The sequence below is a fragment of the Poromitra crassiceps genome (genome assembly GCF_964638095.1).
Source record: "Poromitra crassiceps genome assembly, chromosome: 9".
NCBI lineage: Eukaryota > Metazoa > Chordata > Actinopteri > Beryciformes > Melamphaidae > Poromitra > Poromitra crassiceps.
This window is the reverse complement of record NC_139630.1, coordinates 18,043,298-18,068,304: the sequence shown is the minus strand read 5'-3', so window position 1 is coordinate 18,068,304 and position 25,007 is coordinate 18,043,298. Positions and strand designations below refer to the sequence as shown.

The following is a 25,007-nucleotide window of genomic DNA, read 5'->3' as shown; positions in this document are numbered from 1 at the left end:
TCTTAGGTCCTGTGGGGGACATTCTCATTTGGCCTGGAAAACACACACACACACACACGCACACACACACACGCACACACACACACGCACACACGCACGCACACGCACACGCACACGCACACGCACACACACACACACAGAGAGTTATTCATCCTCAATAAGATGTTGTCACAATGTGGTTTCTGATTGAACTCATTAGGGGAAATGTGCAATGCAAATCACTTTATCACCCATTCACTTGTATCTGCCTGTGGCCTCTGAAATGTACCTGCATTGGGCCTACGCATTGGATTTCACTTCAATGTTTTCCGCAAAAGCTTGTAGGATCTTAGATCACAGGGTGCGGAGAAGGGATGCCAACTTTCCGCAAATTCCTGAATCGATCATCGGTTGTAATTAAAAATACAAAAATTTCCAAACAATACCAAATGTGTTTTTCCTCAATAAAACCTTTATTTATACAGCAGCAACATATTGTATATTTCTCACAGCATTGCATAGCCTATGCTATGAAATATAAAAACGTAGAGGCATAACCCAGAATGGCCTAGAATCCGCGCCGCGGCCGCTCCCTAGGTCCGGCTCACTTTCCGCAGGTTGTTTATTTTCTCTGCTCGCCGTGCGTCGCAGCTCTTAAAGCTGCATTCAGCGATGTTTTTGTGTTAAAATAAGTGTTAAATGCCAGGACAGGCTTGGTGACAAACAGCTAACGTTAGCTAGCTAACTTTTGGCTAATGCTTGTGCTAACGTTAGCTCCGAGGCTAGGTGGCTTTTTTTCTGGAGATCACCTTAAATGTTTCCATTTTAGTAGCTAGTGAACATTGTTATCGCCGTTAGCTAGCTAGCGGTCGTATATTGACGTCACTAGCAGGAGACGGCAGTAAACACTAGCTACTAGAGTCACTCTGTTTGCGAGGCTAACAGGCTAGCTAGCTACAATTTGTTTTCTCAGAGCTTTTTATCTTTTAATACATCCATGTCTCAGAGGCAGAGTGTTTTGAGGATGCGGCTCTAGCTGTGATAATACGCTCAATAGACCACAGCTGTGAACCAATCAGATTGCTGGATTTGAGAGAGCCATTTTATAAAGGCTTGTTAACCAGCTCCACCAAGGGAGCTTACCTCTAATGGCATAGTGGTTAGCGCATGTGCTTTGGAAGCGGGGGGGTGGTGGATCGAATCCCGTTGCACTGCCAGAACTGTCAACACAACGCAGGTTCCACATCACATCTGTGTGTGTGTGTGTGTGTGTGTGTGTGTGTGTGTGTGTGTGTGTGTGTGTGTTCCATAAGCGCCGGCTGCCGGCTAATTAGCCGTCCATTAAACAATTTCCAGCCGACTACTTTTTGACCATCAATGTTTGACTGTCACCGTTTTTCACTGTCACTTGAAATCCCTGGAAGCGAGCAGCATTGACAGCAGCAGGCAGAGCAGAGCAGAGCCCCCTCCTTTCTGTGTAATGTTACGTCATCACAGTCAGACACATGGGCCTTTGTTTAAACATTAATGTCGACTGGATAGCCCTCAATTTACAGTACGCCAAGGTTTGAAGTACATTTGATTGACAAAACAGTCGTTATATAACCGTGTACGCTTGTGATTATTAGCGCTAATAACGTTACGTTAAACGGACTTGACTAACGTTACGTTATCATCACCTGTCATGCTAGCCGTGACACACACTCTAAGAGGAAAAACCTTTAGGCCCCTATCGTTGCATCGGCGTTGTTTCTAGGCCGAGCGCCTGGCGCAGCGCAAATCAGTGGGCGTGGACCAGCGCACTTGATATCTTCGTGTTGGCGCTACACGCAGTCTAAAGCGTTACAACCACGCCTTTTAAGCGTAAAATTATGCACCGTCAGTTCATTGGATAAGTGCAATAAACGAATCACAAGCTTGCCTTTTAAGCTCCAATTCCACTGGTCCAGCAAAACCAGACAAAAGCCAAGCGCTCTGCCCCCCCCCCCTCCCTTCAACCAGTCTGTCTGTCTCCATATATAGGCTATTATTCCATATTATTATGCTTCTCAAACCAATCTAACTGCAGTTTAAATACTGCAAGCATGTAAATACGCTACACTATAGCAAGATCAAAGTGAAAAGAATGTTCTAAATGCATCAGCTAGAAAAACATAGCCTATCCCTATATGATGAGATTAATTTTATATTGGTGAAAGTTTGTCCAGAAAGATATCGTTTTCTCTCCCCTGCTGCAGGTAGAATGATGCACATAAATATACCCTACATTATGTAAAGTCATTGCATAAATGTGTTTTTATTGTAAAACTAAATGTGAAGTAGGGCCAAGTTATTGGAGCGGACATCACAGTATAGCACATGACAGTAGAAGCGCATTCCGCAGCGCGTTCCGCTGTCACTTATCTAAATCACGTTAAATCCACAAGGGATATATATAGGCCCAGGAGGACATATATGTTTCACATAGGGTGGTGTATACATTTCGATGTTTTATTTGGTCCAATATTGAAATGTTCTACAATTGTAGGTTGTGTTACCATTACACATTAATTTAGATCAACCTTTTATATCTATTTCGGCTCATTTGGTTGCTATTTAGTAGCGAAATGGAGAAGCACAATGCATGCTGGGACATGCCAGGCAGTGAACGTACAACTTATTTTTCCTATGGGAAGTGTGTTGTGTCTGTCTAAGCAAGGGAGTCAGAGAGAGAGAGAGAAGGGTGACAGAGAAGAGGCAGAAGAGCGCTCCTCGCAACTGGCGCACTGAATAGGCCTGGTTTCAGAGAGAGACAGAGAAGGGTGACAGGGGAGAGGCAGAACAGCGCTCCTCGCAACTGGCGCACTGAATAGGCCTGGTTTTCAAAAGCGCAAAGCGCTAAATTTACGCCAGGTCGGAAGATATCATTTAAGGCCGACACGCCTATTCTGGCCCATTCTGGGACTGCACCACGCCCATTCGGCCTAAAGCGCATTTGGCAGCGTAAAGCCATGTTGATATCTTCCGGAGGCAGGCGCAAGGCACGTTTTTTTGCGTTTAAGGACCGTTTTAGCGCTGAAGGCCTGTGGGAGAATAGGGGCCACAGAGTGTGTGTCACGGCTACTGTCATGCTTTGTCATCTGGCTTGTGTCAGCTGTAGCAACATGTCCACACAGATAACGCTAAGTTACAGTGCTGTGTGTTACACACCTCACTGTCTAACTTTAGTGTTATCAGTGTTTGTATGCGCAAAATACCGCAAAATGGATTGTTATCAACTGTTATTGCTAACAATGGCTAGCCTGGCTACAGCTAAGCCTGTCTGTTTCCCAACTGTTTAAATGGAACGACGACAACACCTGTGTGATGTCATTCAAGCGTCAGATTATCATATGAAAATGTAAAGGAAGGAAATAGGCTAAGGCTACCCCTCATTATATATGAATTGTTGCCTAGCCGGCTACTACTTTGACTTAGCTGGACATTCTCGGACGTAGCAGAAAACACTGGTGTGTAGTACTGTGATGTGTGTACTGTGTGATGTGTAGTACTGTGTGTGTGATGTGTGGTGTGTAGTACTGTGTGTGTGATGTGTGGTGTGTAGTACTGTGTGTGTGATGTGTGGTGTGTAGTACTGTGTGTGTACTGTGTGATGTGTAGTACTGTGTGTGTGATGTGTGGTGTGTAGTACTGTGATGTGTGTACTGTGTGATGTGTAGTACTGTGTGTGTGATGTGTGGTGTGTAGTACTGTACTGTACCTGGATTGGGCGGGGGGGGGGGGTGTTCCATCCTGGCCCTGTCGTGTCTGTAACGGGTCGTACTCCTTCCCGTCGTAGTTTGCTTCAAAGAACTTCTTAAACCACTGGACAAACTCAAAGTTATCCTGGAACTTGCCCTTCACTAACCTCTCGACAGGGATGATCTGAAAGAGAGAGGGAGAGATGGGGAGAGAGAGAGGGAAGAGGGTGAGAGAGTGTGAGAGAGGGAGAGAGTGATGGGGAGAGAGAGAGGGAGAGAGGGGGAAGAGGGAGAGAGAGAGAGAGGGGGAAGAGGGAGAGATGGGGAGAGAGAGGGGGAAGAGGGAGAGAGAGAGAGGGAAAGGGAGAGAGAGAGAGAGAGAGAGAGAGAGAGAGAGAACATTTAATCTGCACATATAATAGCGACAGCACATATGGATAAATTTGACCTGAATTATGAACGGTAAACTGAGGCAGAAGATTGGGAAGAAAGTGAGCTGAAATCGTCTGTGCTAAGCAGCTAAAAGCAGGTAGCTTGCAGTCGGGAAAATGTTTACTTGTTGCTTGGCAACACTTGGTAGTGGAATCCTGATACTGTTTTTGTGGGCGGAGACAAATAACAGAGAGAAATGATCTGTTGTATCAAATCACCTTGACTTGATGAACAGTGTTGTTGATACAATGTTGCATACAAGCAGTATCACACTGGAGGTCATGATGTTGTTACTGGATATCAGCACGGCTGTGCTTAAAGGGACAGCTCACCCTAAAATCCAAAATACATACTTTTCCTCTCATCTGTAGTGATATTTATCCATCTATAATGTTGTGTTAGTTGCCTGAGTTTTGGAGATATCGGCCACAGAGATGTCTGCCTTCTCTTGAATACAATGGAACTGGATGGCTCTCGGCTTGTGTTGCTCGAAGCACCAAAAAAATTGCAAAAACTCAACAGTATTGTCTCTTTCCAGAAATCATGACCCGGTTACTAATGCACAGACTTTGTTGTGAGCAGTTTCATGTGGGAACTATTTTCTTTTGCAGTCTCATGTAGGAACTAGCTAGCAGCTAGTGGGTGTAGTTTGGTCAAAAGAGCTCTTTTGATATATTCTTATCCATATCATATTCTCTGAGGTATTTGATTACTGATTACTGACGAAACAACCCAGTTTCACCAGGGGGATCATTTAAATTACGTCTAATCTAACGTAAACGTGTGTGTGTGTGCGCGTGTGTGTGTGCTCACCTTGTCCACATTCATTCTCTTGAACGCAGCCTGTAAGACCTTGAAATTGTGAATGTATTCGTGTTCCAAGCGGGCGTTGAACTTGACTTTCTTTAACAATATGCAGCCTGGAAACAGCATGTCCATGAACTGGCAGTAGGCACCACCTGAAGACAAACAAACCACCTACATGTCAAATACAAGCTTCAACATTCACTTTTAACAGCCACAGGAAGTGATTGGATTACAAAGGAGGAATTTGGCTTCGTGCAAAGCAGTGTTTCCCACAGGATTGTGAGTTGTTGTGGTGGGTCGCCTGCTAGCCAGTAGCATGTTCAAGGTTCAAGGTTCAAGGTTCAAGGTTTTTATTGTCACATACAGCATCACAGTTGTAATGAGCAGTGAAATTAGGGCTGCAGCCACTCCAAGACTGTGCACATGTAGAGACAAGACAACAGTACAGTCAAATTAGTCAAAAACATAGTGCAGTCAAATAGAGTAAGAACCAAATGCTAAGTTAAAAAGATAATAGTTAAAAATTTAAAAATTTAAATTTGGTAAAAGTAGGTAAAAGCTAAGAGTTCACCATGCACATTCAAGTCTGGTCCAGTAGGGGGTTCCAACAATAGCACTGTAAAAATAATATAGCAGCAATAAACATAATGCACTACAATGCTAAAATAATGCAAATGTATATAAAGTGCTTGATCTTATACTATAACAATATAAATCTGCATATATATTATATACCTATTTATATGTAAACAGTAATAAGCAGCAATAATAATTATAGTGCAATACAATATAGTGCTATAGATTAATATAAAGTGCATAGATCTAACTATATATATATCATTATTACCACTATTATTATAATAGCAATATATATACAGTATATATCATCTATTTGTGGTTGTCGGGGGGTTGGGGGGGGCTCTGTCACCATCGGTTGTGGCGGTCAAAATCCCGTGTTTTGCGGTGCGCCACAAATGTATTGTAGCGAACCCCAGCCAGACAATGGTGAAGCGTACTGATGTTCAAGAAGCCTTTTATTTATGTTCAGCCTTTATCCTTGTTTTGAACACAAATTGCCTTCCTTCTTTCTCCTTTCTTCATGAAACACCGTAAGAATAAAGAAATAAAATGAGCTCTTACAATTTACAAACAAAACCTTGACTGTATATATAGAAAGCTAGGAAGCTAGCACTAGCATGAAGCCACAGCCATCCACTCAAATGTCAACATTAGAAAGCTAACGTTAGCCTGACTGTCACAACAATAATAATAGACTTTGCAGTTAAATTCAACAAAACACACATCACTGCTTCATTAAACCACAAACAAACAATACCTTGTTCCCATTCCAGCTAGGCGCTTATTATTAGATTAAAAAAAACGTAATGTTGAAGAGCAATATGTTTTGCGACCGTCCTTTTAGCTTTCCGTGTCAATCCATCTACTTCCGGCCGGTGCACACACCTACGTCAAGTAGCGTACAGAAGCAACATAACTACTTCCGCTCTAAGAGTTTAAAAAAAAAGGGGTACGGTGGTGCAGTGGTAAGCGCTGTCGCCTCACAGCTCGAAGGTCCTGGGTTCGATTCCCACCTGGGACGCTGTGAACGCTGAAGGAATGCGTGCCCGTCCGCATGTCCTCGAGTGCCCACCGCCTGGGTGGGGTCGTCAAAAGGGCCTTTCTGTGTGGAGTTTGTATGTTCTTCCCGTGCCTCCCGGGGGTTTCCTTCATATAGGAACCCCACACCAAAACATGCAATATCCTGGTTGCTAATGTGGTTCCTCCTCTGGTCGTTAAGGGCGCCTGTTCAGAGGGAGGGGAACTGGTTGGAATAGCGTGAACCTCCCACGTGCTATGTCCTACCGGTGAAGCTTCCTCTGTCAGGTGAAAAGAAGCGGCTGGCTAACTGCCCATGTCTCGGAGGAAGCATGGAGCCAGTCTCGGCTCTCCCCAGATCGGCAGAGGGTGGAGCAGCAACCAGGATAAATAAATTAAATTAGCACTAAAAGGGGGATAAAAATGGTATAAAAAAATCGGGGGGAAAAATATATAAAAAAAATAATAATAAGAGTTTCAAAAGAAAAGTACCATAATACAAAACAGCACCAACAAAATAAAAGTTTGCAGGAAGCATGTACCTTATTAAAAGACCTTCACAAGAGTTATTTACATGTATCAATGCATGAGAAATACACAGCGCTCAGATCCATAGAGAAGACAAGGCAATACAGACAAAACAATCACAAAATATAAAGTCCTTTAAAGTGACATATGATAGGGGGGCAGCATGTGTGTGATAAAGTCCTTATTTGAGGGGGCTTTGGGGGCTCGTTGAAGAGGTGGATGGCAGTTGGGAAGAAGCTGTCCCTGTGGCGAGAGGGTCTGGTTGGTTGGTTCTGGTACAAGCTGTGTGTGTGTGTGTGTGTGTGTGTGTGTGTGTGTGTGTGTGTGTGTGTGTGTGTGTGTGTGTGTGTGTGTGTGTGTGTGTGTGTGTGTCAGGCTTGGTGTGGGAAATGTGGATCTAGTTGCGGATAGTTGATGGCCAAGACACACTTGGTAAACTGAAGTCTCGATGAGTAGGAACGCTGTTGAACTTGATAGCTGGGTCTGCATGGTTCGAAGTTGGGAACGGTTGCAGAGTGTTGTCGCGAGATTCGTTTATGAACAACTACAGAGGACTTGCAGAGCAGGCCCTTATAGGTCCCAACTATGACATCATCACCTTCTGTGACATCATCAGTGAGTGAACTATGACATCACAGGGGAATGATGACATCACAGTAGGAATGATGACATCATCCTAACAGTACCCTCCCCTCTACGGGCGTCCAATGAGACCCTCAAGGAAGACATCTGGAGAACAGAAATGCTGCAGACTCTGGTGGAGGGGCTCCTCAGCAGGTGGTTAGATGCAGGTGGTAAGACCCCCAAAGGGGGGGTCAGACAGTGGAGGTGCTCTTCAGCAGGTGGTTAGATGCAGGTGGTTAGCCCCCAAAGGGGGTGTCAGACAGTGGAGGTGCTCTTCAGCAGGTGGTTAGATACAGGTGGTTAGACCCCAAAGGGGGTGTCAGACAGTGGAGGTGCTCTTCAGCAGGTGGTTAGATGCAGGTGGTTAGACCCCAAAGGGGGTGTCAGACAGTGGAGGTGCTCTTCCCTAATCCTGGATATCGAAGCCATAGATAGACCGACTAGAACTGTTCTCCTGACGCAACACCTCAAACTCCGCGGGCTCCGAAGGTGGGGCCCCAAACTTGGAAGAAGGAGCCAAAGGAACTGCAGGGGGGGGGTGTCGCAAGCTCAGAGAGCGGAGCACCAGAAGGCTCCGCACAATCTAAAGGCTGAGCCCCAACCAATGCCGCCGTCTCCGAAGGCAGAGCCACAGGGGGCTCTGACTCAGCGAGGCCTACCCTCCCGACCTGTAGTTTGGGCAGGACACCCCCAGTTTCCTTCTTTGAACGCTTCTTCTTTGCTCCTGACCGAAGGCTGACGACACTACGGGGACCTCCCAGTGTCAAACGGGAACCTACGTGTGGGTCAAGAACTGGAATTGGCTGCTGCTGGGGTTCGGGTTCGGACTCGGCGAGGGGAAGGTCCACAGGTTGGGCCTCAGGGCCAGCAGACTCGGAGGCCCCCTGCGGGGGGACGGAGCTGGTCGGACTGGGCTGCACAGCTAGGCAGTAGGCAGTGATCTCCAACTCCTTAACCCTGTCGGAGAGACTGCAGTAGGCAGTCTCCTCCAACTCCTTAACCCTCTTGGAGAGACACTGCCACTCCTCGGTCACCAAAAAAACAGTGGCTATGGTTTTCTCGAAAAAACCCATCTTAAACCCACATCTTAACATCCTTGTGGGAGGGGTGGAGATAGAAACTGTGGATGAGTTTAAGTATCTAGGGCTCACTTTGGACTCCACACTCTCTTTCAAGAGTCATATTAAAAGGGTATCGAACACTCTAAAATTCAATCTCTGCAATTTTAGGCAGATTAGAGCATCTCTGACTGACAGTGCGGCTCTAACCTTTCTTCACTCAATGATTTTTGCACATATAGACTACTGCCTCACGAGCTGGTCCTTCTCAGGAGCAACCACCTTGAAGTCCATCGAGTCTCTATATAAAAAGGCCCTGAAAATTTTGGATAAGAAACCTATATCTTACCATCATTGCAATATACTTCTAAAGTATAAGCTCCTCAGCTTCGACAATTATAGAAAATTTAAAATTGCTTGTATGATTTATAAGGTTCTTCATGGGCTAGCACCACCTCCTTTAGAATGCTTTATCAAACGGAGAGCTACCCAGAACATCACACGAAGCTCGTCGAGAGGCGACTGTGAACTACCTCTGAGACGGTCCTCTATCGGACAAAATGTTTTGTCCTATGGGGGCAGCAAACTATGGAATAGCCTACCAATGTCAGTCAGAGAGAGTAGCAGCTTTCACACCTTTAAGGGGCTGTTAAAGTCATGGCTCAGATCAAATCAAACCTGCGATCACATTTAAACCTTTTTGTTTTATGTGTTGTTTTTGTATGTCCTTGAAAGTCCTGTGTCCACCTTGGTTAATATCCCTAATGTTCCCTGTTTTTGTTTCATTTGTGTTGTGTTGTTTGTGTTTTACCCTATGTGTATGTATGTGTCATTTACATTGCTGTATGTGTATGAATGCCCTACGTATGCACTAATTTTCTTATTTCTTCTTTTAAACTTTTCTGTACCTCACCTGTCGAGGGACTGCGGATGGAAATTAGCTAAGGCTATAATCCGGCACATTTACATGAAAATGTTCATTAATGTTGCACTGTCCCTGAAATAAATAAATAAATAAATAAATAAATAAATGCGAACGCTGCCCACCCGTATGGGTTTCGGGGTTGAACTCGTAGAGTCTTGATCCACTGAGAGTCCCACGGGCCGGCGAGCGGTGGGCCCACTTATATGGACGCCGGGAGCAGGAGGAGAGGTAATGCCCGGCTCGACCACAGTACAGGCAGCTCCGGGTGTCCAAACGGCGCTGCCTCTCCTCTGGTGTGATGCGAACCCTGCCGGTCAGATCACGGTACAGATGGCTGCTGGGACTCAAATGTGGTCTCGCTGAAATGCCTGCAAGTCTCCGAATGTGATAGGATGAGTGGAGATATCAGGATGAGTGGAGATATCCAGCTGACCGCCTGGTGGGTCAGCTGAAGCGGCCGGCCGGGTAACTGGCCTCTCGGGAGCTTCCTCCTTGATTGGGGTACCCGCTAAATCCATTTTTGAGTTGTTCATACTGTCAGGCTTGGTGTGGGAAATGTGGATCTAGTCGCGGATAGTTGATGGCCAAGACACACTTGGTAAACTGAAGTCTCGATGAGTAGGAACGCTGTTGAACTTGATAGCTGGGTCTGCAAGGTTCGAAGTTGGGAACGGTTGCAGAGTGTTGTCGCGAGATTCGTTTATGAACAACTACAGAGGACTTGCAGAGCAGGCCCTTATAGGTCCCAACTATGACATCATCACCTTCTGGACAGTATGGACAACTCAAAAGCGGATTTAGCGGACACACTTCCGCCAACCAAGGAGGAGGCTCCCGAGACCCCAGTTTTCCCGCCGGCCACGTCAGGTGGTCCACCAGGCGAATCAACGACATGTCGTCCTGTCGTCCAAAGGCTTGTCACAGACTTTCTTCAGGACCTGCGTGACAGCCAGAGGGAAGCAGCTTCTAAAGCCGATGAACGGCACGCCCTCCTGATTAGCCGGCTAGATCGTCTCGACGGGCTAGGCCCCCAGGGTGTCATTCCGCAGTTTCCTGCCCCCCCTGCCCCAGCTTCTGAGCGATCAGTCGCCCCAACCCGAACACTGGAGGTTTCCAGTGCAGCCATACCTCTTACTCCCACTATGCCTGCCTCGCAGCAGCTGGTCCAGCCACAGCACGTACCCCTGCTAGGTGCAGCTGAACGTCGGGACGATTTCAAAGAGAGGCTTGCAGGACTGCTGCAGGCGGAGGGCATGACAGTAGATGACCTCCGTCAGTTATTCCCTGCTGTCCCAGCACCACCCATTCCTCCACGCGCCCACGCTCCTGCTTCTGGGTGGGCGGTTGCTGCCCCGGGCCCTACTTCTGCGCTGAATGCCAGCATGGTTCAGGGCAGGGCAGTGGATGATCTCCTTGGCTTATCCTTCAGTACCCTAGTACCACCTATCCCCTCTGCTGCCGCATCTACTTCCTTTCCCCCGGTTTTTCTGCAGCAGGCGGCCCCACAGGGCGCCGGGGCGGGCCCCGTAGGGCCTAGTCGCGTCTCGGCCCCCCGCCCAGTTTTCATGCCTGAAGCATTCACTGGTACCGGCTGTGATTGGTCAGATTGGTCTAGACATTTCGAGCTAGCTGCAGATGTTAATGGGTGGGATGATCAATGGAAATTAAAGTTTATGTCATTGCTGCTGTCAGGCCGCGCTTGGTATCTGTATAATGGCCTTTCGGCAGAGACCCAGAATGACTTCACCTTGTTGAAGGCCACTATGGCTCGGTGTTTAGAGCCGTATGATGAGGGCTGGTCCCAGGCGAGCTTTGCTTCAAGACGTCGGCTACGTGGTGAATCAGCTCAGGAGTTTGGCAGCCACCTGCGGAGGCTCGTTATTAGAGCCTACCCCTCGACTGACGCTCACACCCAGGATGTGTTGGCAAGGGATCACTTTTCCACCCATTTTGCGACTGGTGAGCTCCGCTTTAGCCTCCGCAGTTTCGCACCCCCCACGCTGGAGGCTGCTATAAATCTTGCGTCAAGGTTGGAGCACCTAAAATCCTTGGAACTGAGTGAGGTTACCCCTAGCGCCAGGGTTGGAGGAATCCTAGGGGGGCTGGAGGTCGACTTGAGACAGGCTGAGGTTCTGGGTTTGAGGGCTGACATTAAAGAGCTCAAGTCCTTGATTACGATTGGGGGGGCTCGGCCGGGCCAAACGATGCAAGAGTGTCTCGTGAAGACGCCCACCCACACCGCAGATATCGTACCTAGTCCTGCCCCCTCCGCTACCGCGGCCTTTGTTGCTACCCCTCCCTCTCGACTGGGGAGGGACCACATCACCCCTGAGGAGAGACAACGCTGTATCCGCGTCAATCTCTGCGGTTATTGTGCCTCGCCCAACCATAAACTCGACGACTGTCCCAGCTGCCCGAGGGGACGTAAAGCACCAAAAGATTAGGCTCAGTAGCCATAGGGCAGGTGCTACTGAGCCAGACCGACTGCGCCTCTCTGCCCGTATCATCGTTTGATTGCACCCTCTCGTGGCGGGGTCACGAGAGGGGTCAGCCCTCCCGGCCTTTGTCGACTCGGGGGCGGAGGGGTGCTTCTTGGACCGCGGTGTTGTTGCTCGACTGGACGTGGGAACCGTTGCACTTTCCCCTGCCCTTGAGGCCGTAACCCTCAGGGGCCAGCGCTTTGCCCGTATTAATGAGAGAGCCATGCCGGTTGACCTTCGCTTTTCTGGGAATCATCGGGAGACGATTCACTTCCACGTGACCGACTGTCCCAATACTCCCGTGGTCCTCGGCCGCCCCTGGTTGGACCTGCACAAGCCCTTCCTCCACTGGTCCCCTGGCAAGGGCAGGGTGGTTTCGTGGAGCCCCTATTGCCATGCAAATTGCCTGGTCGCCGCGCTCACTCCGGCTTCCCCTGCACCGGTGTCGGCTGCGGTCCCTCCGGACCTGTCGTCCGTCCCCATGGTTTACCATGATTTGGCCCCGGTGTTCGGGAAGGAGCATACCCTGTCCCTCCCACCGAACCGACCTTTTGATTGCACTGTTGACCTTAAGGCCGGGGCGACCTTTCCCCGGAGCCGGCTGTACAACCTCTCCCGCCCTGAGCAGGAATCCATGAGAACCTACATCCGTGACTCCTTGGCTGCGGGCATCATTAGGCCCTCGTCGTCTCCGGTGGCCGCTGGGTTTTTCTTTGTGGGGAAGGAGGATGGGACCCTCAGACCATGTATTGATTTCCGAGGGTTGAACGACATCACGGTGAAGAACACGTACCCCCTGCCACTCATTAGCTCCGCCTTCCCACCCCTTCATGGCTCCAGGATATTCTCCAAACTTGATCTAAGAAATGCCTACCACCTTGTCCGCATTAGGGAGGGGGACGAGTGGAAGACGGCCTTCAACACTTCCCTTGGCCATTTTGAGTACCTGGTTATGCCATTCGGGCTTACTAACGCCCCCGCCGTCTTCCAGGCTCTCATAAATGACATTCTGAGGGATATGATCGGCCTCTTCGTTTTTGTCTACTTGGATGATATCCTCATCTTCTCACAGGATTTCGACGACCATCAACAACATGTCCGCCTAGTGCTCCAACGGCTGTTGGAGAACAGCCTCTTCGTCAAAGCTGAGAAGTGTGAATTTCATGCTTCCACTGTGTCCTTTCTCGGGTATGTGATTGCCGAAGGTGAGTTACGCATGGATCCCGCCAAGGTCGCGGCTGTGGCGGATTGGCCTGAACCCTCCACCTTGAAACAGCTTCAACGGTTCCTGGGGTTTGCCAATTTCTATCGACGGTTTATCCGCAACTATGGCCGTGTGGCTGCCCCGCTTACCGCCCTCACCTCCACCTCTACTCCATTTCGGTGGACCCCCCAGGCCGAGACTGCTTTTCGCGAGCTCAAGCGCCGTTTCTCTACAGCTCCCGTGCTCTCCCAACCTGACCCAGAACTGCAGTTCATCGTTGAGGTTGATGCCTCAGAGACTGGGATTGGGGCTGTCCTCTCTCAACGCTCTCCTGGGGATCATAAGGTCCATCCTTGTGCCTTTTTCTCGTGTAAGCTTTCACCTGCTGAAGCCAATTATAACGTCGGCGACCGTGAGCTGCTGGCAGTTAAGTCGGCTCTTGAGGAGTGGCGCCATTGGCTGGAGGGTTCCAAGCTCCCGTTCGTCGTGTGGACGGACCACAAGAACCTGGCCTACATCCAAGCTGCTAAAAGATTGAATTCTCGGCAAGCCAGGTGGACCTTGTTTTTCGGGAGGTTCAACTTCACTTTAACTTACCGACCTGGCTCTAAGAACGTCAAGCCAGACGCCCTGTCCCGCCAGTTCTCTGCTGACATACGGGCTGAGCCCGAACCGGTGCTGCCTGCGGCCTGTTTTGTGGCCACGGTAACGTGGGAGATTGAATCGCGTGTCCGTCTAGCCCAACAGGGCCAGCCTGACCCAGAGGGCGTTCCGCCGGGACGTCTATTCGCTCCTGACTCCGTCCGTTCTGAGGTTCTTCTGTGGGGCCACTCGACGCGGCTTACTTACTGGGGTTAGACGGACCCTTGCCTTCATCCGCAGGCGCTTCTGGTGGCCCGCCATGGAGGGGGATACTAGGGAGTTTGTCGCCGCTTGCCCGGTCTGTGCCCAGAACAAGACTTCGACCAGGCCTTCCTCAGGCCTCCTTCGCCCCCTTCCTATACCTCGTCGCCCTTGGTCTCATATGGCCATGGACTTTATAACTGGACTCCCTCCATCCGATGGGAACACCGTCATCTTGACCGTCATTGACCGATTCTCTAAGTGGGCTCATTTTATCCCACTCCCTAAGCTCCCATCCTCCAAGGAGACAGCGGACCTCTTAGTTTTACACGTGTACCGAGCACATGGCATTCCGTCTGACATTGTGTCCGATCGGGGGCCCCAGTTCATTTCTCAGGTTTGGAAGGCCTTCTGTTTGGCTCTTGGCACGACTGTCAGCCTCTCGTCGGGTTATCACCCGCACACTAATGGCCAAGCCGAGAGGGTCAACCAGGATTTTATTTTATTTTATTAAGGATCCCCATTAGCTGGTGCCATAGCAACAAGCTAGTCTTCCTGGGGTCCAAACATACAAACAAATTAGTACAATTGCAAATGCAAAATTATTAAATGTCAGTACTCAACACAAAATACATAATGAACTAACAAATAAGATAGCTAAAAATTACATCGAAAAAAAAAAGAAACAGAAAACAAAAACAAATACAGATACTTTACAGTGTTAAATAAACTTTAAGATTCTTTTTAAATGTTAATTTACTGTAAATGCAACACAGGTTTAGAGGCAGGTTATTCCAAAGTGTCAATGATCTAAAAATAAAAGATCTCCAGGAGTTGGAGACCATGCTGCGTTGCACCACAGCTGCTGACCCCTCCCACTGGAGTTCGCAGTTGCCGTGGGTTGAGTACGCCCACAACACGCACCCCAACGCCTCCTCCGGCATGTCTCCCTTTGAGTGCTGCTTCGGTTTTCAGCCCCCCTTGTTTCCCTCCCAGGAGGAGGAGGTTGCGGTGCCTTCCATGCAGGCACATTTGCGCCGTTGTCGTCGCACGTGGAACAGGGCTCGCGCAGCGCTTTTACGTTCCTCTGCCAGGACGCAAGTCCAGGCAAACCGCCACCGCACACCAGCCCCGGCCTACGCACCGGATCAGAGGGTGTGGCTCTCGTCTCGGAACGTTCCCTTGAGGGTCGAGTCCAGGAAGCTTGCACCCCGTTTTATCGGACCTTTTGCTATTGAGCGGGTGGTGAACCCTGCGGCTGTCCGCTTGGTTCTGCCTGCTTCTCTCCGTCGCATCAACCATACCTTCCACGTATCCCAGGTCAAGCCGGTGCACTCTAGTCCCTTGTGCCCTCCTGCGGCGGCCCCCCCCCCGCCGCCTCGGTTAATCGACGACCACCCTGCCTACACGGTCCGGCCGCTGTTGGACAGACGACGCAGGGGTCGTGGGTTTCAATATCTGGTGGATTGGGAGGGATACGGCCCCGAGGAGCGCAGTTGGGTTCCCCGCCGGTTCATCCTTGACGCTGCGTTCATTCGGGATTTCCTTGCGTCTGATCGGGCGCCGGGTGGCGCCCGTAGAGGGGGGGGGTACTGTTAGATGATGTCATCATTCCTACTATGATGTCATCATTCCTACTATGATGTCATGGATCACTGATGATGTTGCAGACGGTGATGATGTCATGATTCATAAGTGTCTCGATCATGCCTTTCGGATGGTCTCGCTGGTGATGTCATAACACAAGGTAATGTCATATTCGGGATCTATAAAGGTTCAGTTCTGCAGGTCCTCTGGAGTTGTCCATAAACTAAACTAACCTCTGCAACCGTTCCCAACTTCGAACCTTGCAGACCTAGCTATCAAGTTCCACAACGTCCCTACTTCTCGAGACTTCAGTTACCAAGTTTGTCTTGGCCATCAACTATCCGCGAATAGATCCACATGTCTTACACCAAGCCTGACAGTGTGTGTGTGTGTGTGTGTGTGTGTGTGTGTGTGTGTGTGTGTGTGTGTGTTTACCTGTACATAGCTGTTCTATCTTAGTGTAGGTGAGCTGTAGAGAGTCGTTGACCCAGGCCAACATGTCATGGCGACTCAGGTTCTCTGTGGTCATAGACGTGGAGTGGACATTCACCGCCATCCTCCTGCTGCAAACACACACACACACACACACACACACACACACACACACACACACACGCACACACACAGGTTCACAAGATCGTCTATGGTCTGACTCTTGTCCCTGAGTTTTTAGATAAGTATTTTACCCATGTCTGGAAAGCGCATAGTGTATTTACAAGATCAAGTATTGCAAACCTGTGTTTGTTCAGATTTAAAAGTCTTACTGGAAAGTAGGGGTGGGCAATATAATCGATATGGAAATATATCACAATATTTTATTTCCCGATACTGTATCGATACTTGGACGCCAAGTATCTCGATATATATATATATATATATTTTTTTTTTTTTTTTTTTTTTTTTTGCAGGCCATGCCATGCCAGGCCTCTGCATCTGGTGATTCCCACCCCTAATCGATACTGTATCGATATTTCCCATATCGATGCGTTCAGTAAAACTCAACACTCAGTAGTTTTGACTAAATTTGTCCACTAACTTATCAGTATAAAGTGATGTACATATTATTACACTACCTGGGTGGTACACAGTGTGTTGTATCTTTAGCTCTATTATTTAATTTTGAGTCAATTCTGTAGAATATCGCAATATATCGCAATATGTATCGCATCGCAATATATCGTGATACAATCGTATCGTGACCCAAGTATCGTGATATGTATCATATCGTGAGATCCTTGCCAATACCCAGCCCTACTGGAAAGGGTACCTTTGCTTTCACTGGAGCTGCAGAGTGGAATAGTTTGGATCTGCTCCCACTCTTCATCATTTGAAACGGTTAACTAGATCATGGCTGATGGAAAAGGTGTCTATAGCCCCTTCTAAACATGCAGTGAAATACGGATTATAACCAGCTGCTAGCCGGTCAGCCTGCAGGTTTAGAAACAATTATCCGCCTTATGCGCACTCCCGCGAGTACGGATCATGACCATCTGAGACCCTAGTACAGCATCCACATCATTGGCAAAACGGCTGTTGTTTAACACCTGCAGCTCATGTTCTGGATCATGTAGCTGTATGTCTGAGTGGGCGGGTGGTTAAATGGCACTTTACAAACCATTAATGTCCTATTTAATCATTTCATGAATGGACGTAGTTACGTGGCTGGATTATTTGGAAGAGAGCCAAATTAGGTGAGTTAACGAGTAAAAGTTTAATCTTCCCCCCCCCCCCCCCCCATCTGCCAGTTTGAAATTTTAATTATTTCCTATTATTGAATCGTTCGCGCAATCGCTTATATCAATGAATTAAACGAGCAAACTCACGGTTTCCTCAAGTGCTGCAAACGGCTTGAATGGTTTATTTTCCTCCCGACCTGTCTATTATATATATATATATATATATATATATATATATATATATATATATATATATTAGAGATGGGAATAGATTAATTTTTTTAATCTAGATTAATCTAGATTAATCCTGGTCATTAATCTAGATTAATCTAGATTAAAATGGGTCATTTGAAGTCTGTCGAAGCCATTCAAAATATGTGTGTGCAACATAAATAATGACTAGAAGTAAGTCCTTGTGAACAGGTTTCTGTTTATTCGGTTGTTCACGCCCCCCCACAGCAGCCAGGATGGGGGAGGCAGACATAAATGTCCGCGCTTACATACCTGTTCCATTCTAAAGTGATAATCATCATGGCCTGCTCAATATAAGTGGACCCTGCTACCAGACAACTTTGAGAATAATAATATATATAATAATAATAATAATAATACAGTGGAGCTGCTCAGTGGCCAGCAGATCAGACTGTGGTTGTACTGGACAGCTTCCAGGTATGAATGTGTGTGAATGTGAACAGGGCACTCCTGAAAAAGAGAGCATTGCTATCAGTGAGACTCCCCCTGTATAAATAAAGGTAAAAAAAAGAAAAGAAAAAAAAAAAGATTAAAACAGATTAACGGCGATAATTTTTTTATCGCGCGTTAAGAGTCTCGCGTTAACGCAGCCGTTAATGGCGTTAACTATCCCATCTCTAATATATATATATATATATATATATATATAGAATAAGAAATAAACAAACACTAGACTAATGCCTAGTTGCCTACCCCACACTACAGGATAATTTGCAAGATCATGGCCAAGATTCCCTCCTCCCGATTTTCTCGGGGGTGCTCCCGATTTGAGGCGCGTCGGGCAGATAATCTTCCCAAATGATCCTGTAGTGTGTGGGGTTCAAAGATTCACAATCGGGAAGACTGCCTCTTCCCGATTGTGAATCGGGCATATCTAACATGTTAGATATTTACAACCCGACAGGCGATTGCATCTTGAGCAGAGAGCCAGTAGTAGCTGCGTTTCCATTACAGTTTTTCGCAAAATAATCTGGTCCGCGTCCGCCCGCAGCCCCACACAGAAACAAAGAACGAGGAAATTGTCATCGAGGTGAAATACCCGTGCGTCTTTGAACGGGACGGAAAACTAATGCTATACTGCAAAGCATGTAGCCTACAACAAACGCTTAGGTCTCATATGCTTCCCGCATCGGCGAGTGTCCGCAAGGAAAAGTGAGTCAAATCAGCAGACGCGCCCCTCCACAAGGCACCTGTGCAGACGGTTTTCGCCTGGCCGTGCACAGTAGGCCTACACCCCGAATGGACGCGGCTGTCCGCGCAAATATTAGTTTGCGCGGACACATTTCCCATTTCCTCCCCACCTCCTCCCTCTCACATTCCCCCTGCTCTGCCTCCCCTGTACCCTCCCACCTCTCCTTCTCTGTTCTCTCCTCCTCTCTGTCCTCTCCCCTCTCTCACATTCCCCCTGCTCTCCTTCCCCTGCACCCTCCCACCTCTCCTTCTCTGTTCTCTCCTCCTCTCTGTCCTCTCCTCCCTCTCACATTCCCCCTGCTCTCCCCCCCCTGCACCCTCCCACCTCTCCTTCTCTGTTCTCTCCTCCTCCACATTTCCCATTTCTCCCCACCCTCGCCCTAATCCGGGCCCGTATCCTACTCCCTCCCCTCCCCCAACCCTAGACCCTACCTCTACCCTGGCTCTCCCTCCCCTACACCCTCATCTCTCCTCCTCTGTTCTCTCCTCCTCCACATTTCCTATTTTCTCCCCACCTCCCCCCTCTCCTCCCTCACATCCCCCCGCTCTCCCTCCCTCCTCCACTCTCCTGCTTTCTCCTCTTCCCGGTGTTCTTCCTCTTCCCCCCTTACCCCACTACTCTAAAGCATAGTACACATTTTACTCCAAAGCATGGCACCCACTCTATCCCCTCCAATATTCCGCCACTATTTAAAGCATGGCATAGCATGGCAATATTCCGCCACTATTTAAAGCATGGCACCCATGCTCTTAGTATTTCGCCACTATTCAAAGCATGGCACCCACTCTTCCCTAAAGCAAGGCACCCATAAGCTCTATATGTGAACATGTGCTTATTTGGCAAAAGGACTCACTACTAAAGGCTTGCAGCCAATTAAATTAGGCATAGTTTGGTTGCTTAGAAATTGACATATGTCCGTTTGCAAGATGTGCGTCTATATTTCTCATTCTCTCCCCACCTCCTCCCTCCCCCTGCTCTCTTCTCCCCCACACACCCCCCTTCCCCTCTCCTGCTCTCTCCTCTTGCTCCTTCCCCACCTCCTATACCCTCCAACATCTTCCATTCCCTCCCCACCCCATCACTCTCTCACATTCCCCCTGCTCTTCCCCCTTCTCCTGCTCTCTCCTCTGCTCTCTCTTCATTTCTATATTTTCTATATTATCAATTGTTCAAATGTTATCTTTATTCTGTATATTCTTGTTACTGTTGTGTTAGCTAGAATCAGCTAGACATACTTTCTGTGAAGCCCTCTGAGACATGCTTGTGAATTAGGGCTATATAAATAAACTTGACTTGACTTGACTTGACTAGTTAAACAAATCCTTTCAGTGCAAATGCATTATAAAAACAAAAAATAAGATTTGTTTAGAAAAGGAAATGACACAAATGTATTATTATTATTATTATTATTATCATTATTACTACTACTACACCCGGTGCGCACACTGAATAGGCATTTTAAAAGTTAACGTCAAGCCCTGCTTCCAAGGTGAATCTTCGGCATAATCTTCTAGTGTGTGGGGTTGCGTTTGAACAGACAGATTGTGTGTGTGTCCCAAGATTGAAATGTAAAAAAATCGGCTCTCTCTGTCCTGTAGTGTGTGGGCTCTCAAGATTTTTATAATCTTCAAGGATTTGAAAATCCTGTAGTGTGGGGTAGGCATAAGAGTCCAGCGGACCGCACAAAAAAATATATGTATCTGTGAGCTGTTGCAAATAAATGCCACGTGAAAAGTTGGTCCAAGTCTGAGGAGTTTGTGCGGTCCGCTGGACTCTTAGTCTAGTGTTTGTTTATTTCTTATTCAGTGTAATTTTTCTTGCTGTGACCAGCACCTCCCGCTCTGGATGTGCACGAGTGCTCTACTTTTGATATATATATATATATATATATATATATATATATACACATATGCATATACATATACATATCCGCTTATAGCGATCAATTTGACCCATCCCAAGGTGATCACTATAAGCGGATTCCACTGTATATATATATATATTTATAAAACGGCTCTCTCAAATCAAGCAATCTGATTGGTTCACAGCCATGGTATAAATACCGTATACCACTCTCATAACCCATGGCCATGGGTTATGAGACGCAACTCTCTTACTAAAAGGCTTTGGTTACCTCAAATGACAATGTAGAAAAAACAAAATGGCGGAGACAGCTGTCAGATCCTTGTGAATCGATCTTCGCTTATAACTTTACTAATACTTCGCAGAAAATTATGTTTTGTACAAGAATAGACGCGGGCTAATGTCTTCTTTGCAAAAAAAAGGCTGTTAACCCCGCATTTCTAAATAAGACGTAACGTTAGTTGGTGTCGGGCTTTGCAGAAAGCTCTCAGCTTCTCAGCAAGCGCCAGGATTGGCCAATGTCAACTTCAGTCTCCAGAACGATCCAATCAAATCACCCACACGTCTATCTTCTTGCTAGAGGTCCCGCCTTACAGTAGTGTTTCAACTGACTCTATCAGAATGCCATGCCAGTCGGACTTATAGTATTATTATTATTATATTATCATACTTGGAAACTGTTTTATAAAAGCAATATAGCACTCGAGCTGCGTGTGTTGTGGCATATATCCCGCTGCTCAGCAGTTATCCCACTCGGCCTGCGGCCTCGTGGGATAACAGCTGATCAGCGGGATATATTTGCCACAACACACTGGCTCTCATGCTATATTGCTTAAATATATCCATATATATATGCAAAACAGCTTATCGCCTGAGTCATAAAAGTCATTAGGATACTGCTCTGCATTCGCTGTTTTGACGACAGTAAAGGGGGAGCAGCTGGACGCTGGAAGCCACGCATTTCTGAACATGATGGAGCGACCCCCGGTAATGTTTCCTCTCCACAGAACGTTCCATTCAGTGAACGCAGATTTCCTTGTGTTGTTTTGCTTCTCCTGTGGCGTTTCATTGTTCAAAAGTTCAAACAGCGTTTAGGTGCTTTACCACTACTTTCTGGATTTGACGTATCCGTCGTGTCGCTTCACGCACTGAACTGTGATGCCCATACCGTGAAGTCACGGGATGAATACACGTGTCGTGACAGCCCTAACACACGCCGCCATCTCTCCACAGACAGAGATGCAGTGATCTCTCCATATACAGACAGACATGCAGCGAGTGGCTCATTTTGGTCAGCTTTTAAGTCAAAATAATAATAAAATTACTGTAGTTTTAAACATTTTTTCCATTGTTTTCAGGTGGGACAAGGCTCAAATGAACACTGTAAGCGGAGTATTGATCACTATAAGTGAATTATTTAAACAGCATAGGAATGATTCGGCACCAAGCTTTTTGATCAGTATAAGCGGTTGATCACAATAACCATGATACTGTAGTATGAAAGGGTTATTTGATTGAAGGTTTAGGGGGCAAACTAATGTCTATATCTAACATTACTGCTGCTGTACAGGTTGCTATGACTTCATCACCAAGTCACCGAGTGCAGCGCTGGTTGAGTGTTGATGGTTTTCCCCCGTGTGGTAATTCTCTATGCAGGAGAAAGCCTGGATATAAAGCTGGTTGAAAGTAGACAGACTGTTGCTTTAAAGCCTGGATACAAAGCTGGTTGAAAGTAGACAGACTGTTCCTTTAAAGCCTGGATATAAAGCTGGTTGAAAGTAGACAGACTGTTCCTTTAAAGCCTGGATACAAAGCTGGTTGAAAGTAGACAGACTGTTCCTTTAAAGCCTGGATACAAAGCTGGTTGAAAGTAGACAGACTGTTCCTTTAAAGCCTGGATATAAAGCTGGTTGAAAGTAGACAGACTGTTCCTTTAAAGCCTGGATACAAAGCTGGTTGAAAGTAGACAGACTGTTCCTTTAAAGCCTGGATACAAACTGGTTGAAAGTAGACAGACTGTTCCTTTAAAGCCTGGATATAAAGCTGGTTGAAAGTAGACAGACTGTTCCTTTAAAGCCTGGATACAAAGCTGGTTGAAAGTAGACAGACTGTTCCTTTAAAGCCTGGATATAAAGCTGGTTGAAAGTAGACAGACTGTTCCTTTAAAGCCTGGATACAAAGCTGGTTGAAAGTAGACAGACTGTTCCTTTAAAGCCTGGATACAAATAAAGCCTGGATATAAAGCTGGTTGAAAGTAGACAGACTGTTCCTTTAAAGCCTGGATACAAAGCTGGTTGAAAGTAGACAGACTGTTCCTTTAAAGCCTGGATATAAAGCTGGTTGAAAGTAGACAGACTGTTCCTTTAAAGCCTGGATACAAAGCTGGTTGAAAGTAGACAGACTGTTCCTTTAAAGCAAGTCACTTGAATTGATGCCAGTAGGTTTCTTTGCTTTCCTTCTGGCTACACCAAAGGCATGTTAAGATAACAACTCAGCATATCACTCCCGTTCTTCAACAGCTCCACTGGCTCCCTGTTAAATACCAGATCGACTACAAAATTCTGCTTCTCACCTTCAAGGCCCTTCACAATCTTGCACCTCCATATTAGGGATGGGCATTTCTAGCAAAAACACTATTCGAAATTCGCTGGCCAAATTCGAATTTAATTCGAATTTCGAAAATAAAAATTAAATGTAAAAAAAATTAAAAATGTGAATTTTTTTTTTTTTTTTTTTTTTTTTGTGAGTGAAATGTTGCATTATCTCCCCTGATTCTAAGTATAGTCGAATCACTTGGTTTGAGCAAGTAAAACAATTTTTATAAGCATTTTAAGCAAGGTTTATGGAAAAATGAATGGCGGATGAAATCCCATGAAGAGGGAGAGGTTGCTTATAAAAATTGTTTTACTTGCTCAAACCAAGTGATTCGACTATACTTAGAATCAGGGGAGACAATGCAACATTTCACTCACAAAAAAAAAAAAAAAAAAAAAAAAATTCAATAAACGAATTTCGAATTTCAATAATAAAAGTCGACCTTGATAATAACAACGATTATTCGAAAATTCGAAATTCGATGCCCATCCCTACTCCATATCTCTCTGAACTCCTTCACACTTACACTCCCTCCCGTGCTCTCCGATCCTCCTCTGCTTTCCAACCTTTTCACACCTGAAAACACACCTTTTTAAACTGGCCTATTCTCTCTACTAATTATTTTACTTAATTGTAGTTTTTAAATTAGATTTTGTATTTGTATTTTATGCCTTGATTCCTGCTGCTTGTTTTAACCATGTCTGTACGGTGTCCTTGAGAGCCTTTAAAAAGGCGCCAATAAATAAAATGCATTATTATTATTATTATTAGGATTCATAAACACACATGCATGTCACACACACGCACATGTCGCGCCGCGCGCACACACTCACACCTACAAGTCACTCACACACACACACACACACACACACACACACACACACACACACACACCGTACTCACCTGTGTTGGGTATGTGTTGGTGTGAACTGTGAAGAGTTGGGCTGTCTGGTCCACCGAATACAGAGACCTGGAGAGAAAGCACAGCAGTTTGAATATCAGTCCTGCTAGTGCTGCACTATAAATTAACAGAGATCAAAGTTTGCCATTCTACATACTGTTCATTTTGTGTCTATTTTTATTTTTTGTCTTAGTTAGGGATGATTGGTATGATTTTTGTGACGGTATGATAACCTTGGACAAATATACCACGGTTTCACGGTATCGCGGTATTATGGACCTTTATGTGTTGTAAAATGTGGCATAAAAAATGCCATTGAACAAAATTTATTTTATTTTTAAATAACATAGTTTGCTGAATTGTGGACTGAGAAAAAATAAAGACATGTTAACTCATTGAGTGCCAGCCACTTTTGGAGAACGGACGCTCCCAGTGCCAGAGTTTCAGAGCTTTTTTCAGTGATTTCTCGAGGCCCACAGAATATTGTGTGATATTACTATGTAAACACCGAACACGCAAAAAGAACGATGAGACTCTCTTCTATCATCAGCAAAAACAGGTTTATTGATATAATTTTCCGTTCTTTAGTTATCAGCCGGAGAAGATAGCTTGATTTAACCAAAAACAGCCGTTTTTTTCTAGAAGCTGAGATAATGAGCCTTTTGTGAAATTAAACATTTCAAGCACATCACTGACTCTGAAGCTAATTTTCTGATGTAGTCACACCTCAAAAATAATTTCCTTCA

At 46.4% G+C, this 25,007-nt stretch overlaps 1 protein-coding gene across 1 annotated transcript in view; it reads right to left on the bottom strand.

The window, feature by feature from the left end:
- LOC310782549 (microtubule-associated protein RP/EB family member 3-like) overlaps nt 1–25,007 on the bottom strand; it is a 51,253-nt gene that overhangs the window by 6,518 nt on the left and 19,728 nt on the right. The window contains exons 2-6 of the mRNA XM_083643224.1: nt 24,264–24,330; nt 16,218–16,345; nt 4,944–5,089; nt 3,714–3,882; nt 1–33 (exon numbers count right to left, since the gene is read on the bottom strand). The exon at nt 1–33 is cut by the window's left edge and continues 107 nt beyond it. Of these exons, the coding sequence (XP_083499350.1) occupies nt 1–33; nt 3,714–3,882; nt 4,944–5,089; nt 16,218–16,338 (469 nt within the window). The 5' untranslated portion in view covers nt 16,339–16,345; nt 24,264–24,330. The remainder of the gene's footprint in view (nt 34–3,713; nt 3,883–4,943; nt 5,090–16,217; nt 16,346–24,263; nt 24,331–25,007) is intronic.